The sequence below is a fragment of the Bos indicus x Bos taurus genome, chromosome 28 (genome assembly GCF_003369695.1).
Source record: "Bos indicus x Bos taurus breed Angus x Brahman F1 hybrid chromosome 28, Bos_hybrid_MaternalHap_v2.0, whole genome shotgun sequence".
NCBI classification, from domain to species: Eukaryota; Metazoa; Chordata; class Mammalia; order Artiodactyla; family Bovidae; genus Bos; species Bos indicus x Bos taurus.
The window spans coordinates 12,827,837-12,846,918 of NC_040103.1; the positions used below are offsets into that span (position 1 = coordinate 12,827,837).

The window sequence follows — 19,082 nt, forward strand, 5'->3', positions numbered from 1 at the left end:
ATATATGGTACTTCTTATGGCTTAATTTTTCTTTAAGATGATTTGTGGATTTTTACCCTTTGCATTTTCACATATTTTAGAATTAGCTTGTCTGGAATTTTTTTTGCAATTGGTATGAATTTTTATATCAGCATGGAGAGAATTGATATTTTTACAATACTGAGCCTATCTAGGAATTTCTTACATCCTTCTACTTATTTGGGTCTTCTTATTTTCCTTCATTATATTTTTTGTAAAGACTTTTATATTTTTCACACCTGCTGTTTGTTATACCTTTAAAAATTTTAATATTCTGATATTTGTTATATTGAACTTGTATCTAATTTCTAAACCTTTTGAGCTTCCCTGGTGGCTCAGATGGTAAATAATCTGCCTGCAATTGAGAGACACAGGAGACCTGCATTCAGTCCCTGGGTTGGGAAGATCCCCTGAAGAAGGGAAAAGCTACCCACTCCAGTATTCTGGCATGGAGAATTCCATGGACTGTACAGTCCATGGGGTTGCAAAGAGTTGGACACAACTGAGAGGCTTGCACTTCACTATTTGCATCCAAGTTTCAAGTTTATATAAGTGGGTTCTTTTGTCCTTTTGCTTTCCATTCCCTTTTTAAAAACAGAATTGGTCTGAAATAAAAACTTAGTCATGTATTTTCAGTATATTGTTGAATCTGTCCTTTGGCAGCTCTGTCTGCAACAATGATGCCTAAAGTAGAGGCATGCACTCTGGTGTTGTGTTAGTTGCTCAGTCGTGTCTAACTCTTTGTGATCCCATGAACTGTAGCCTTCCAGGCTTCTCTGACAACAGGATTCTCCAGGCAAGAATGCTGGAGTAGGTTAACATGCCCTTCTTTTTTATCCCCACTCTGGATGACGTTGAAAACAGTTTAGTTGAATATCTTCTCCTGTATCATCTGCTGCACATCCTAATTATTGTCTCTGAATTGAAGAATTAGGATCTAAGATATGTATTGTAGTGTAATAGCATACTAGATTTTTACCTACATTCTTAAGTCTAAATAAGAATAAAGTTTGTAACAAACTTCTTGTTAGTTTATTTCTGTGGTTTATAGACAAACTTCTGTAGTGTTCAAAAGTATTCTTTAAGATGGAAAGTGATCACATACTTTGGAGTCCACTGGTCTAAAGTTATTCTATAGTGCTTTCCTTGAGTACTTCTGTGGCCCTTTTTCTTATCTCAACTCCTGTTTGCCTTGTTACTCATTTCCTGAGAGTGTTAGAGGGCCCTAGCCTTTGCTTGTGCAGTGACCTTATATTCATGAAGAACACAGTGTCACTCTTTATTCAGTAGCTGTTCTTCCTCAGTGAAGCTCAAAACAGAAGTAGTTTTGCTTCTTATTTATATTAATCTATTGAGTGTGTACTTTAACCACAGTACTTGTAACATATTACTCCATGTTTTTGGCTTTGGAGTACAGAATGAAGCAGGGCAAAGGCTGATAGAGTTCTGCCAAGAGAACGCACTGGTCGTAGCAAACACCCTCTTCCAACAACACAAGAGAAGACTCTACCCATGGACATCACCAGATGGTCAACACCAAAATCAGATTGGTTATATTCTTTGCAGCCAAAGATGGAGAAGCTCTATACAGTTAGCAAAAAAAAAAAAAGACTGGGAGCTGACTGTGGCTCGGATCATGAACCCCTTATTGCCATATTCAGACTGAAATTGAAGAAAGTGGAGAAAACCACTAGACCATTGAGGTATGACCTAAATCAAATCCCTTATGACTATACAGTAGAAGTGAGAAATAGACTGAAGAGACTAGATCTGATAGAGTGCCTGATGAACTATGGACGGAGGTTCGTGACATTGTACAGGAAACAGAAATCAAGACCATCCCCAAGAAAAAGAAATGCAAAAAAGCAAAATGGCTGTCTGAGGAGGCCTTGGAAATGGCTGTGAAAAGAAGAGAAGTGAAAAGCAAAGCAGAAAAGGAAAGATATACCCATTTGAATGCAGAGTTCCAAAGAACAGCAAGGAGAGATAAGAAAGCCTTCCTCAGCGATCAATCCAAAGAAATAGAGGCAAACAATAGAATGGGAAAGACTAGAGATCTCTTCAAGAAAATTAGAGATACCAAGGGAACATTTCATGCAAAGATGGGCTTCAGTTCAGTTCAGTCGCTCAGTTGTGTCCGACTCTTTGCAACCCTGTGAATTGCAGCATGCCAGGTAGTAAAGGAAAAAAATGGTATGGACCTCACAGAAGCAGAAGATATTAAGAAGAGGTGGCAAGAATACACAGAATAACTGTACAAAAAAGATCTTCATGACCCAGATAATCACAATGGTGTGATCACTCACATTCACCTAGAGCCATACATCCTGGAATGTGAAGTCAAGTGGGCCTTAGGAAGCATCACTATGAACAAAGCTAGTGAAGGTGATGGAATTCCAGTTGAGCTGTTTCAGATCCTGAAAGATGATGCTGTGAAAGTGCTGCACTCAATATGTCAGCAAATTTGGAAAATTCAGCAATAGCCTCAGGACTGAAAAAGGTCAGTTTTCATTCCAAACCTAAAGAAAGGCAATGCCAAGAAATGCTCAAACTGCCACACAATTGCACTCATCTCACGCTCTAGCAAAGTAATGCTCAAAATTCTCCAAGCCAGGCTTCAGCAATACGTGAACCATGAACTTCCAGATGTTCAAGCTGGTTTTAGAAAAGGCAGAGGAACCAGAGATCAAATTGCCAACATCCGCTGGATCATCGAGAAAGCAAGAGAGTTCCAGTAAAACATCTATTTCTGCTTTATTGACTATGCCAAAGCCTTTGACCGTGTGGATCACAATAAACTGTGGAAAATTCTGAAAGAGATGGGAATACCAGACCACCTGATCTGCCTCTTGAGAAACCTGTATGCAGGTCAGGAAGCAATAGTTAGAACCAGACATGGAACAACAGACTGGTTCCAAATAGGTAAAGGCTGTATATTATCACCCTGCTTATTTAACTTATATGCAGAGTACATCATGAGAAATGCTGGGCTGGAAGAAGCACAAGCTGGAATCAAGATTGCTGGGAGAAATATCAAGAACCTCAGATATGCAGATGACACCATTCTTATGGCAGAAAGTGAAGAAGAACTAAAGAGCCACTTGATGAAAGAGGAGAGTGAAAAAGTTGGCTTAAAGCTCAACATTCAGAAAACTAAGATCATGGCATCTGGTCCCATCAGTTCATGGCAACTAGATGGAAAAACAGTGGAAACAGTGGGTGACTTTATTTTTCTGGGCTTCAAAATCACTACAGATGGTGATTGCAGCCATGAAATTAAAAGACACTCCTTGGAAGGAAAGTTATGACCAACCTAGATAGCATATTGAAAAGCAGAGACATTACTTTGCCAACAAAGGCCCATCTAGTCAAGGCTACGGTTTTTCCAGTGGTCATTTATGGATGTGAAAGTTGTACTATAAAAAAAGCTGAGCACTGAAGAATTGATGCTTTTGAATTGTTGGGTTGGAGAAGACTCTTGAGAGTCCTTTGGACTGCAAGGAGATCCAACCAGTCCATCCTAAAGGAGATCAGTCCTGGATGTTCATTGGTAGGACTGATGTTGGAGATGAAACTCCAATACTTTGGCCATCTGATGTGAAGAGCTGACTCATTTGAAAAGACCCTGATGCTGGGAAAGATTGAGGGGAGTAGGAGAAGGGGATGACAGAGGATGAGATGGTTGGATGGCATCACCGACTCGATGGACATGGATTTGGGTAGATTCCGGCAGTTGGTGATGGACAGGGAGGCCTGGCATGCTGTGGTTCATGGGTCGCAAAGAGTCGGACACAACTGAGCGACTTATCTGAACTGAACTGCATGTTTTCTTACCAGATTATATGCTTCTTGACTACAGGATGGTATTTGCTAATCTTAATATTTACAAGAACTAGAATAGTTCCAGATCCATTGTGGAAACTTGAGAATTAATAATTAATGCAAATTGGTTTACAGAATATTTCTTTTATGCTTTCTCTTGTTCTCCCAGAGTATAAAGCAAAAGGAACATTCTGCAAACCAGTTTAGTAATCTGTAAACAATAATCATGGTAGGGATTTGCTTCCATACATCTTTTCCATGTCATCTTAATTCTGAATATTTCAGATTGAACAGAAATTCCAGGGATTAGTATCCTTTAAGGATGTGACTGTGGGCTTCACCCAGGAGGAGTGGCAGCACCTGGACTCAACTCAAAGGTCCTTGTATAGAGATGTGATGCTGGAGAACTACAGGAACCTTGTCTCAGTGGGTAAGGTTGGTTTATTATGCAATTCTAAATGGCATTTAAAAATTCTTTTAAACCCCAATCCTCAAGGATGTTTAGATTGAATTATTAGATCCTCATGGTGGGATTAATGCATTTACAAAAATAGGAGAAGAAAAGGGATCTTTTGGTGTTCTCCACCTTGTGAGGACACAGCAAAATGGTAGCGATCTGCAAACCAGGAAGAGAGGCCGCACCAGATTCTGACCATGCTGGCACCTTGATCTCTGAGTTCCCAGCCTCCAGACTGTGAGAAGTAAATTTCTGTTTTTAAAGCCACCTGGTCTATGATATTCTGTTACAACAGCCCAAACAGACTAAAGCATAAAGTAATAATACATACATATGAGTATTAAATCAGATCCTCTTTGTAGGGCTTTCCTTGGCCACAAAGTTGTAACAAAAAAATTCTTTTAATTAAGAAGCTTATGGACATCATGTGAAGTTTAATGATATTTAAGATTGGAATTAAAGACTCAATGTTTATAGGTCACTTTGGGGCACCAGGAAGATATTTGTGTTTGCTTCTCCAGTGAAATGTTCAATGGCACCTTCATTGAGCAGCTCTAGAAGCTTCCTCCTCTTTCAGAGGCCCTGAAATCTAGGCCACCTGGCCCACGTCATAAATTATTTCACTTTAACAGGGTTTTGTATTACCAAACCAGAGGTGATCTTCAGGCTGGAGCAAGGAGAAGAGCCATGGATATTGGAGGAAGAATTCCTAAGCCAAAGCTTCTCAGGTGAGTTAATGTGTATTGAACAGGTGAACACCAGGGAATTTATTATCTTCCTTTGATTAGTCCAGAGGTTGACAACTTTCAATTTTTTTTTTAAAGAATATCACTTTAGAGGTCCTAATACTTAGAAGTAACTTAGAAGTCTCCAGATACCACTCTTAGTAAAAATGTTCTCCTTTTGATTCACTTTTTGAATATTTATCATTCTTATATTTGCCAGTAATCCAGTTTTTGCCCACCCCATTTTATTGTTGTTTTCCTTGGTTACTCTATGATTCTCAAAGCAGTTTCAGTTGCTCATCTTACAACCTCCATTGCTCTGTATTCATGCTGTTATTAGCTATTCTTTCATACACTCATTTTTTTGACTCAAATAATTTTTGAGTACCTGCTGTACTCTTAAGAGCTGAGAGTATAGTAATGGAAAAATAATGCATATTAATGAGTTATAGAAATAGTATTTTTAATGCTCACAGGTACCTGAAAAGATAACATTACTAATCATCAGGGAAATGCAAATCAAAAGCACAGTGAGATATCATGTCACACCAGTTGGAATGGCTGGCATCAAGAAGATAAGAGATAATAATGTGTTGGCGAGGATGGGGAGAAAAGGGAACCCTTGTACACCATTGGTTAAGATGTAAATTGGTTCAACCACTATGGAAAACAGTATGGAGGTTCCGCTAAAAAGTTAGAACTAGAACACATTATCCCCCAGCACATTGAATATGTCACCCCATCTCCTGGACTCTGTTGTTTCAGATGAGAAGTCAAGTGTTAATCTTATTGGAGTTCCTTGTATGTTAATAATTGTGTTTCTCTTGTTGCTTTTAAAGTTTTTTCTTTGTTTCTTAAATAGTTTTGCTATGATGCATCTCTGTGTTTATCCCACTTGGAGTTCATCTTGTTGAATTTACAGATTAATGTTTTTCTTTACATTTGCCAAATGTTTGCCATCATTTCACTGAATACTTTTTTTGCTCCCTGGTCTTTTTTCTTTCCTTCTGGTACTTCCATTATGAATGTTAATGCACTTAGTGGTATCCTTCATTTATTTGAGGCTTTATTCTTTATTTTTTCTCTCTCTGTTCCTTAGATTGCCTTTTGTTGGTTGAGCTATCTTCACTTTCACTAATTCTTCTTCCTGTAAGCATCAATCTACTATTGAATCCTTCCAGTGAATTTCTATTGCAGTTATTATAATTTTCAAATCTAGAATTTTGATTTGTCTCTTTATTCTTACTCTCTATGTGATGATCTGCCTTCATACTAATATTTATTTCCTTAAGCTTGGTAGTTTTTGAATGTATTTATAATAGCTGCTGTAAGGTCTGCTAAGTCCCATATCTGGATCCTCTCACAAACAGTTTCTATTGTTGGCTGTTCGCCCAGTATAGGTGGAATTTTCCTGTTTCTTTGTATGTCTTATAATTTCAAAACAAATACTTCAGATAATATTTTGTACCTACCGTAATGAAATTGAATCAGTATTTTTTTTTAAATCATAAAAAGCAAAAGTCCAGGACCAGATGACTTCACAGGTGAATACTACAAAATGTTTAGAGAAGAGTTAACACTTACCCTTCTCAAACTGTTGCAAAACATTATAGAGATATGTTTATTTCATTTGGTGCAGAATGCTTTTGACAAAATTCTACATCCATTTACAATAAAACTCTTAGCAGAGTGTGTATAGAGGGTCATATATGATAAAGCAACAGCTAACATCATTATTCAGTGGTAAGAAACTAAAAGCATTTCCTCTAAGGTTAGGAACAGGACAGGAATGCTCACTCTCTCACCACTTTTATTCAACATAGTATTAGAAGTGCTAGTCATAGCAGTCAGACAAAAGAAAAAGAAATATAAACACACACACACACACACAAAAGAAAAAGAAATACAAAGAATATAAACTGCAAAGGAAGAAGCAAAAACTATCATTGTTTGCAGATGACATAATACTATACATAGAAACTTCTAAAGGTGCTGCCAAAAAGCTATTAGAGCTCGTCAATGAATTTGGTAAAATTGTAGGATACAAAATTAACATATAGAAATCTGTTGCATGTCTATACACTAACAACAGGCTATCAAAAAGAGAAATTATGGAAGCGATCTCGATTTTGGTCACCGGTCACTGCTGCCACCACCACCTCCCACCCTGTTCTCTTTCTGGTCGGGTCAGGCCCAACTGGCACCATGTGTGCCCGGCAGAGACGGAGGGAGAGATAAAGAGGAGGGGAGGAGGAGGAGAGGATTGAGGGAGTAGGAGCTGGGGAGCCCTCCTGCGCCACAGGTGTTTATAGCTGTAAATATTCATCTGAGCACTGCCTTCACTGTATCCTAAAATTTCCAGATACTTGTTGAAGATAGGAAAGCTTATCAAAGAGACCATAGGACTATTGTACTGTATTTGCTGTTTATCCTGAAGCTCAGGTGAGGCAGAACTCAGCTGATCTCTATTTTTTGATTGTTTACTTCCTATTGGCCAAGCAAGACTTTTACTTGGAGAATTCTGTTGTACAGAGCCTGACATCATCTGGGAGCCATAACAAAATGGGAGCATACATTTTCAAGTTTCCATTATTTGTGGATCAATAAAGATCAAGCCCTGAGCCTATGGAGTGGGAGCTGACTCCCAAGACCCTAGATTACCAGGGAACTAACCCTAGAGAGTATCAAATAGTAAGAACTCACAGGAAGGAAACCACTTTAATATCAGACCCAGCATCACCCAACCACCAGTAGCACCCTGTGCAAGACACCTCATGTAAACAACAAACAAAACAAAAATACAAACCCAGTCATCAGCAGACAGGATTACCACCTCACTCAGCCTTGCCCATCAGAGGAAAAACAAACAAAAACTCAGCACAAATCTTACCCTAGCTTACACAAACCACTGGACCAACCTTAGGAGGGCAGAAACCAAAAGGAAGAAAGAATTCAACCTTGAAGCCTGGGAAAAGAAGACCTCAAACACAATAAGTTAAAAAAAAAATAATGAAAAGGCAGAGAAATACTACACAAATGAAGTCCAAATAAAGGAAGATAAAACAGGCAAACTACCTGAAAAAGAATTCAGAATAATGATAGTAAAAATGATAGAAAACCTTGAAAACAAAATGGAGAAATTAAAAGAATCAATTAACAAAGACCTAGAAGAATTAAAGAATAAACATGCAGAGACAAACAACACAATTACTGAAATTAAAAGTATCCTAGAAGGAATCAATAGCAGAATACCTGAAGCAGAAGAATGAATCAGTGAGCTGGAAGATAAAATGGTAGAAATAACTTATGAAGAGCAGAATAAAGTAAAAAAGAATGAAAAGAGCTGAGGACAGTCTCAGAGACCTCTGCTGCTGCTGCTAAGTTGCTTCAGTCGTGTCCAACTCTGTGCAACCAACCCCATAGACGGCAGCCCACCAGGCTCCCCCGTCCCTGGGATTCTCCAGGCAAGAACACTGGAGTGGGTTGCCATTTCCTTCTCCAATGCAGGATAGTGAAAGTGAAGTTGCTCAGTCATGTCCGACCCTTAGCGACCCCATGGACTGCAGCCTACCAGGCTCCTCTGTCCATGGGATTTTCCCGGCAAGAGTATTGGAGTGGGGTGCCATTGCTGGGACCTATCAAATGCACCAATATTTGAATTATAGGGGTCAAGGGTATGAGAAAATTTTTGAAGATTATAGTTGAAAATTTCCCCAACATGGAAAAGGAAATAGTCAACTCCAAGAGGCACAAAGAGTCCCATACAGGATAAACGCAGGGAGAAACACGCCAAGACATATACTAATCAAACTAACAAAGACTAAACATGAAGAATATTAAAAGCAGCAAGGGAGAAGCAACAAGTAACATAAAAGGGCAACCCCATACACTTAACAGCTGATCTTTCAGCAGAAACTCTTCAGGCCAGAAGGGAATGGCAGGATATATTTAAAGTACTGAAAGGGAAAAATCTACAACCAAGATTACTATACCCAGCAAAGGCTTCATTCACAATTGATGCAGAAATAAAAAGCTTTTCAGAAAAGCAAAAGAGAATTCAGTACCACCAAACCAGCTTTACAGCAAATGTTAAACAGACTTATATAGTCAAGAAATACAACAGGAGAAAAAAGATCTACAAAATCAACCCCAAACAATAGAAAGTGGCAATAGGAACATATATATCAATAATTACTTTAAATGTAAATGGATTAAATGCTCCCACCAAAAGACGTAGACTGGCTGAATGTATACAAAAAGAAGACCCATATGTATGCTGTCTAGAGGAAACCCACTTCGGACCTCAAGACACATATACACTGAAGGTGAGAGGCTGGAAAAATATATTCCATGCAAATGGGAGGCAAAAGAAAGGTGGAGTAGCAGTTCTCCAGACAAAATAGACCTTAAAGAAGTTTACAAGAGATAAGAACACTACATAATGATCAAGGGATCAGTCCAAGAAGAAGACATAACAATTGTAAATATCTATACACCCAACATAGGAACACCTCAATACGTAAGAAAAACACTAACAGACATAAAAGGAGAAACTGACAGTAACAAAATAATAGTAGGAGACTTTAACACCCCACTCAAACCAAAACAATATTAATAAACACAAGTCTTAAATGATACATTAGATGAGATGGACCTCATTGATCTCTTCAGGACATTCCATCCAAATGCAGAAGAATATACCTTCTCAAGTGCACATGGAACATTCTCCAGGATAGACCACATCTTGGGTCATGAATCAAACCTCAGTAAATTTAAGAAAATTGAAATTATATCAAGAGTCTTCTTTGAACACAACACTATGAGACTAGATATCAATTGCAAGAAAAAACTGTAAGAAACACAAACACGTGGAGATTAAACAACATGTTTCTAAAACAAGTTTACTGAACAAATCAAAAGGGAAATCAAAAGATTTCTAGAAACAAATGACGATGAAAACACAACAACTCAAAACCTACGGGATGCAGCAAAAGCAGTTCCAAGAGGGAAGTTTATAGCAATACAATCCTACCTCAAGAAACAAGAAAAACGTCAAATAGACAACCTAACATTACACCTAAAGCAACTGGAAAAAGAAGAAGAAGAAAACCCCAAAATTAGTAGAAGGGATGAAATCATAAAGATTCAAGCAGAAATAAATGAAAAAAGCAGCAGTAATGATGAATAAAACTAAAAGCTGGTTCTTTGATAAGATAAACAAAATTGACAAACCCTTAGCCAGGCTCATTAAGAAAAAAGAGAAGAATCAAATCAACAAAATTAGAAATGAAAAAGGAAAGGTTACAACAGACAATGCAGAAATACAAAGGATTATAAAAGATTATTATGAACAATTATATGGCAAATAAAATGGATAGCCTGGAAGAAATGGACAGATTCTTAAGAAAGTTCAGTCTTCCAAGACTGAACCAGGAAGAAATAGAAATTATGAACAACCCAATTACAAGCACTGAAATTGAAGCTGTCATCGAACATCTCCCAAAAAACAAAAGCCCAGGAGCAGATGGTTTCACAGGAGAATTCTATAAAACATTTAGAGAAGAGCTAATGCCTGTCCTTCTAAAACTCTCAAACAGTTGCAGAGGAACACCTCCAAACTCATTCTACAAGGCCACCATCACCCTGATTCCAAAACCAGACAAACACAACACAAAAAAGAAAACTACAGGCCAATATCACTGATGAACATAGATGTAAAAATCCTCAACAAAATTTTAGCAAACAAAATTCAGCAACACATCAAAAAGCTCATATTCCATGATCAAGTTGACTTTATTCCAGGGATGCAAGGATTCTTCAGTGTACAAAAATCAATCAGTGTGATATATCATATGAACAAATTGAAAGATAAAATCCATATGATCATCTCAATAGATGCACAAAAAACCTTTGACAAAATTCAGCACCTATTTATGATTAAAACTCTTCAAAAAATGGGCATTGAAGGAACCTACCTCAACATAGTAAAGGCCATATATGTGATAGTGAAAGTGAAACTGAAAGTCGCTCAGTTGTGTCTGACTCTGCGACTCCATGGACTATACAGTCCATGGAATTCTCCAGGCCAGAATACTGGAGTGGGTAGCCTTTCCCTTCTCCAGGGGCTCTAGATCCCAACCCAGGGATCGAACCCAGGTCTCCCTCATTGCAGGTGGATTCTTTACCAGCTGAGCCACAGGTGAAGCCCATATATATAATAAAGTGAAAGTGAAGTCGCTCAGTCGTGTCCAACTCTTTGCGACCCCATGGACTGTAGCCTACCAGGCTCCTCTCTCCATGGGATTCTCCAGGCAAGAGTACTGGAGTGGGTTGCCATTTCCTTCTCCAGGGGATCTCCCTGACCCAGGGATTGAATCCAGGTCTCCCACATTCCAGGCAGAGGCTTTAACCTCTGAGCCACCAGGGAAGCCATATATAAGCCTACAGCAAACATTATTCTCAGTGGTGAAAATGAGCCACCAGGGAAGCCATATATAAGCCTACAGCTAACATTATTCTCAATGGTGAAAATGAGCCACCAGGGAAGCCATATATAAGCCTACAGCAAACATTATTCTCAATGGTGAAAATGAGCCACCAGGGAAGCCATATATATATATATATATATATATATATATATATATATAATAAGCCTACAGCAAACATTATTCTCAATGGTGAAAAACTGAAAATATTCCCCTTAAGATCAGAAACAAGACAAGGGTGTCCACTTTCACCACTATCATTCAACATAGTTCTGGAACTCCTAGCTAAAGCAATCAGAGAAGAAAAAGAAATAAAAGGAATCCAGATCAGAAAAGAAGTAAAGCTCTCACTCTTTGCAGATGGCATTATACTGTACATAGAAAACCCTAAACATAGTATCAGAAAATTACTAGAGCTAATCAGTGAATTTAACAAAGTTGCAGGATACAAAATCAATACACAGAAATCACTTGCATTTCTATATACTAACAGTGAAAAATCAGAAAGAGCAATTAAGGGATCAATCCCATTCACCATTGCATCAAAAAGAATTAAATATCTAGGAATAAACTTACCTAAGGAGATGAAAGAACTGTACACAGAAAATTATAAGACACTAATGAAAGAAATCAAAGATGACATAAACAGATGGAGTGATATTCCATGTTCCTGGGTAGGAAGAATCAATATTGTGAAAATGACTATACTACCAAATGCAATCTATAGATTTAATGCAATCCCTATCAAATTACCAATGGCATATTTCACAGAACTAGAACAAAAAAATTCACAATTCATATGGAAACACAAAAGACCTCGAATAGCAAAGCAGTCTTGAGAAAGAAGGATGGAGCTGGAAGAAGTCATCAAGACAGTATGGTACTGGTACAAAAAGAGAAATATGAACCAATAGAACAAGATAGAAAGCCCAGAAATAAACCCATGCACCTATGGGTACCTTATTTTTGACAAAGGAGGCAAGAATATACATTGGCGCAAAGACTGCCTCTTCAATAAATGGTGCTGGGAATACTGGACAGCTACATCTAAAAGAATGAAATTAGAACACTTCCTAACACCATACTCAAAGATAAAATGGATTAAAGACCTAAATATAAGACCAGAAACTATAAAACTCTTAGAGGAAATCATAGGCAGACCACTTGATGACATAAATCAAAACAAGATCCTTTATGACCTACCTCCTAGAGTAATGGAAATAAAAACAAAAATAGATAAGTGGGACCTGATTAAACTTAAAAACTTTTGCACAACAAAGGAAACTATAAGCAAGTTGAGAAGACAGCCCTCAAGAATGGGAGAAAATAATAGCAAATGAAACAACTGACAAAGAATTAATTTCCAAAATATACCAGCAGCTCATACAACTAACTCAGTACCAGAAAAACAAATAACCCAATAAAAAAAAGTGGGGAAAAGAGCTAAACAGACATTTCTCCAAAGAAGAGATATAGATGGCTAACAAACACATGAAAAAATGCTCAACATCACGCATTATTCAGTTCAGTTCAGTCACTCAGTCCTGTCCAACTTTTTGCGACCCCATGAATTGCAGCACACCAGGCCTCCCTGTTCATCACCAACTCCCAGAGTTCACTCAAACTCACGTCCATCGAGTCAGTGATGCCATCCAGCCATCTCATCCTCTTTCGTTCCCTTCTCCTCCTGCCCCCAATCCCTCCCAACATCAGAGGCTTTTCCAATGAGTCAACTCTTCGCATGAGGTGGCCAAAGTACTGGAGTTTCAGCTTTAGCATCATTCCTTCCAAAGAACATCCAGGACTGATCTCCTTTATAATGGACTTGTTGGATCTCTTTGCAGTCCAAGGGACTCTCAAGAGTCTTCTCCAACACCACAGTTCAAAAGCATCAATTCTTCAGCACTCAGCTTTCTTCACAGTCCAACTCTCACATCCATAAATAACCACTGGAAAAACCATAGCCTTGACTAGACAGACCTTTTTGGCAAAGCAATGTCTCTGCTTTTGAATATGCTGTCTAGGTTGGTCATAACTTTCCTTCTAAGAAGTAAGCGTCTTTTAATTTCATGGCGGCAATTACCATCTGCAGTGATTTTGATGCCCCCCAAAATAGTCTGACACTGTTTCCACTGTTTCCCCATCTATTTCCCATGAAGTAATGGGACCAGATGCCATGATCTTCGTTTTCTGAATGTTGAGCTTTAAGCCAACTTTTTCACTCTCCTCTTTCACTTTCATCAAGACGCTTTTTAGTTCCTCTTCACTTTCTGCCATAAGGGTAGTGTCATCTGCATATCTGAGGTTATTGATATTTCTCCTGGCAATCTTGGTTCTAGCTTGTGCTTCTTCCAGCACAGTGTTTCTCATGACGTACTCTCCATATAAGTTAAAGAAGCAGGGTGACAATATGCAGCTTTCATGTACTCCTTTTCCTATTTGGAACCAGTCTGTTGTTCCATGTCCATTTCTAACTGTTGCTTCCTGACCTGTATATAGCATTATTAGAGAAATGCACATCAAAACTACAGTCACTTCACACCGTTCAGAATGGCCCTCATCAAAAAGTCTACAAAGAATAAATGTTGGAGAGGGTGTGAAGAAAAGGGAACCCTCTTGCACTGTTGGTGGGAATGTAAATTGATACAGCCACTGTGGAAGACATTATGGAGATTGCTCAAAAAACTAGGAATAAAACCACCATATGACCCACAATCCCAATCCTAGGCATATACCCTGAGGAAAGCAAAATTGAAAGAGACACGTGTATCCCATTGTTCACTGCAGCATTATTTACAATAGCTAGAACATGGAAGCAGCCTAGATGTCCACTGACAGATGAATGGATAAAGAAGAAAGAAGTAGTGGTATATATACACAATGGAATGTTATTCAGCCATAAAAAGGAACATATTTGAGTCAGTTCCAATGAGATGGATGAACCTAGAACCTATTATACAGAGTGAAGTGAGTCAGAAAGAGAAACATAAATACTGTATTCTAACACATATATATGGAATCTAGAAAAATGGTACTGAAGAATTTATTTACAGGGCAACAGTGGAGAAACAGACATAGAGAATAGATTTATGGACATGGGGAGAGGGGAGGAGTGGGTGAGATGTATGGGAAGAGTAACGTGGAAATTTACATTAAAAAAAATTAAAAGCTTGTATGATGATTTCAGTAGATACAGGAAAAACATTTGACAAAATTCAGCTTTCATTCCAGATTAAGACTCTCAAGTGAAAATAAGACAAAAGGCCTGTTATTGAAAATCAGCTAATGTTGTGCTTAATATTTTAAAACTGAATAACTTCCTAAACAATATCAGGAACAAGACAGGTAGTCCACTCATACTCAGTAACATAATGTAATCTGGCCAGTATAATCAGGGAAGAAAAAGAAAAGAAGGTAGTAGTGGAAAAAGAAGTAGAACTGTCTATTCACAAAAAGATAATTATGTAGAATCATTAAAAAAAAATGGCTAGAACTTTTAAGTGCATGTAGGTTGCAAGATAAAAGTCAGCGTACAAAAATCAAGTTTTATTTGCAATAGCATAAACAATATTTTTTTGCTGACCTATCTAGCAAAGATGTGAAAGAGCTCACTGAACATTATAGACCATTGCAGAGGGCAGTTTAATACCTAAATAAGTGGAGAGAGATAGCTTCATGTCTTGATATATATACTTTTATACATGGTCATTATCCAAGTGCTCAATATCATTAAGATTTTTCTCATTAAAAAGATGTGTAGATTCAGAACAACTCCAATCCAAGTCCCAACAGGCTTTCTTAGAGTAATTGACTAGCTGATTGCTAACTTCATATACAAGTTCAGAGGAGCTAGAATAACAGCTTTGAAAAATAAAAGCTAACTTGTAGGGTAACAACTGCCTGATTTCAAGAGTTCCTATAAAGTTATGGTAAACAAGACAGTGTGGTGTTAGCCTCAAGGACACATAGAGACGTTGACCAAAATACAGAACCCAGAAATAAATCTATTAGTATCTATTATTGTGTCAGAATGTATCAAACTATATAGTTTGAGTGTATTCAGTTGACTCTTCATGTCTATCTCACTAAAATTCTTTGAGATTGATGTGAAAGTTTCTAAATGGTTGCCTTCTGTGTATTTATCTTATCACCTACTTGTTACATACATCATATTGACTGGCATTGATATGAAACTCTCAACTTTTGAGTAGCACTGCTTTAGAGACACTTGCAAGTAGTCACCAGATGTATAGAGGAATGTCTATATTGTTCATAATATTAGAAAAACTAGATAGTCAACCAGACTATCCATAAGATAGGGGAACCAGTATGTAAATTACAGTGTATTTTCACAGTGGTCTTTTTGACATATATCTATGTACAACAGTGTGGATGAATTTAGGAAACAGTGAAAAAACAAGTCAAAGAAACATATTGGTAAATTTCAGAATGTACAGAGATTTTTTAAAGAAAAATTTTTGATTAAACCTCTTTCATTAAACACTCTGCCTTTGGAGAATTTTACAGGGATTTATATAGGTGAAAGGAAGGGATTTATATAGGTGAAAAGCACGTAATATTTTCAGAGATGCTGCTCTTCTTGAATGGCCTGTATAACATATATTATCAGGGTATAATTTCCTTGAGTGTGACCATATTTTATTCTTAGAAGACAGAATGCTGACGTTATTTGGAGTAATGGGTCATGATATTTGAATTTAAAATAGTTAATGGTTAAGAAGTCTTTATATAGAGAAAGATAAAGCATGGCTGCAAAACTTCAACAATTCGTGAATCTAGATCAAAATTTTAGAGGTGCTCATTCTACTGCTTAGACAAACTTGCTATTTTCTGTAGCTTATGTGGAAATTTTTCCGTTTATATTTTCTGTCTCTACCAGGGTATATTTTGATAAGTTGTATTTTCCCAAGAAATTGTTTATTCTCTTCCAAATGTATTTGTAGCAAGTTGTGCAAAAATAGCCTTTTAAGATAATACACCTTGTTTCAATGATTGCTTCTCCCGTATCATTTCTTATTTTGTGTAGTTGCTATTTCTCCCACTTGTTGATTAGATTAGTCAGTGATTTGCCTTTTTTGTGAATTTTTTCAAAGAAACAGCCTTTTGACTTAATTTGTTCAGTTTTTGTCTTTAACTTCTGAGCTAAGAAAACTGCAAAAATAAAAGAAGACCTATTTCACATATTCAAAGAGACCACTAGAAACCTGGGAAAACATACCTAGAATGGTCTTAAGACATACCTTAATGAAATTTTGTTGTTCAGTCGCTCAGTCGTGTTCCACAATTTGCAACCCCATGGACTGCAGCATGTCAGGCTTCCCTGTCCTTCACCATCTCCTGGAACTTGGTCAAGCTCATGTCCATTGAGACAGTGATGCTGTCTAACCATCTCATCCCTTTGTTGTCCCCTTCTCCTGCTGTCTTCCATCTTTCCTAGCATTAAGGTCTTTTCTTATGAGTCAGCTCTTCACATCAGGTGGCCAAAGTATCAGAGCTTCAGCTTTAGCATCAGTCACTCCAATGAATATTCAGAGTTGATTTACTTTAGAATTGACAGGTTTGATCTCCTTGCAGTCCAAGGGACTCTCAAAAGTCTTCTCCAAAACCATAGTTCAGAAGCATCAATTCTTTGGTGCTCAGCCTTCTTTATGGTCCCACTGTCACATCCATACATGACGACTGGAAAAACCATAGCTTTGACTATACAGACCTTTGTTGGCAAAGTAACGTCTCTGCTTTTTAATACACTCTAGGTTTGTCACAGCTTTTCTTCTAAGGATGAAACATCTTTTAATTTCATGGCTGCAGCCACAATCTGCAGTGATTTTTGGATCCCAAGAAAAAAAAGTCTGTCACTGTTTCCATTGTTTCCCCATCTATTTGCCATGAAGTAATTGGACTAGATGCCATGATCTTAGTTTCATGAATGTTGAGGTTTAAGCCAGCTTTTTCACTCTCTTTTACCTTCATCAAGAAGCTCTTTAGTTTTTCTTCACTTTCTGCCATTAAGGTGGTATGTCTGAGCATATCTGAGCTTATTGATACTTCTCCCAGCAGTCTTGTTTCCAGCTTGTGCTTCATCCAGCCTGGCGTTTTGCATGATGTACTCTGCATATAAGTTAAATAAGCAGGGTGACAACATACAGTCTTGATGTACTCCTTTCCCAATTTGGAACCGGTCCGTTGTTCCATGTCTGGTTCTAACTGTTGCTTCTTGACCTGCATACAGATTTCTCAGGAAGCAGGTGAGATGGTCTGGTATTCCCTAAGAATTTTCCACAGTTGGTTGTGATCCACACAGTCAAAGGCTTTAGCATAGTCAATGAAGCAGAAGTAGATATTTTTCTGGAATTCTCTTGCTTTTTCTATCATCCAGCAAATGTTGGCAATTTGATCTCTGGTTCCTCTGCCTCTTCTAAATCCAGCTCCAACATCTGGAAGTCTTCATTATTTACATGGCTGTTTGTGAGTTTATTCTTATTTCCTGCTTTTTTCTCTCCTGTTTCCTGCAGTTACTACATTATTTCTGCTTCATTAGAATATATAACATTTATATATTATTCTTCTGTTCTTGTTTTCATCTTTATTTTGGTCTTAGATCTACAGTTAAATGTATTCACTGTTCTATTTTTCTCCCAGTGTTTCCTTAAAGATCTTGGTTGCTCTAAGTTTCTGCGCTTCTAGAAGGTTTCGTGATTACACTGTTAGCTAACTTTGTGACTATCTAAACCTTTTTACATAGCCTTGCTACTTAAAGGAATATAAATAAATGATAAAACCCACTTTCTTTTCTAAAATATGACGCTCCAATGAGCTTTGCTTTGTTTACTGGTGACAAAGTCTATGGCCAAACCTCCATGTTAGTTTTTGTTGAGACATAAGTCTTTTTGTCTAACTACTACTAACTTCCTTTTAGTAGTTTTATTAACGTATGTCTTAGAGAGGACTTTTCCAGTTCAGTCGTTCCAAGTTCATCGTGGTCCTTTTGAATATGTGGATTAGGTCTTTTATCTTTGGATGGTTTTCTTAGATTGTGCTGTGTGTATGCTTAGTCACTCAGTTGTGTCCGACTCTTTGCGACCCCATGGACTGCAGCTTGCCAGGTTCCTCTGTCCATGGGGATTCTCCAGGCAAGAATACTGGAGTGGGCTGCCATGCCCTCCGCTAAGTTATCTTCCCAACTGAGGGATCGAACCCAGGTCCTCCCACATTGCAGACAGATTCTTTACCGACTGAGCCACTAGGGAAACCTTTTCTTAGATTATAGTTTTCAATTTTAGATTTATCCCATTATTTTCTATTCTTTCTCTTTAAAGACTATAATCATACATACAATTTTGTTTTAATTTTATTTATTATATTTTTGCTCCTACTACTTTTCTGGGTGGTGAAATTACAAGTTTATTTTTTTCCATTTGCTTTTCTGTATTTTTAAATTTATTTTTACATTAAAGTATAGTTAATTTACAGTGTTATATTAATTGTTACTGTACAGCAAAGTGATTCAGTTATGTGTATAAACATTTTTTAATACTCTTTTCCATTATGGTTTAT

The 19,082-nt window shown here is 37.5% G+C and overlaps 1 protein-coding gene across 8 annotated transcripts in view; it reads left to right on the plus strand.

Annotated features, from left to right (window-relative positions):
* ZNF33B (zinc finger protein 33B) overlaps nt 1-19,082 on the plus strand; it is a 57,225-nt gene that overhangs the window by 12,359 nt on the left and 25,784 nt on the right. For all 8 annotated transcript variants that reach the window (XM_027530846.1, XM_027530845.1, XM_027530850.1 and 5 more), the window contains exons 3-4: nt 4,126-4,270; nt 4,930-5,025. In XM_027530846.1, coding sequence (XP_027386647.1) covers nt 4,126-4,270; nt 4,930-5,025 — 241 coding nt within the window. The remainder of the gene's footprint in view (nt 1-4,125; nt 4,271-4,929; nt 5,026-19,082) is intronic.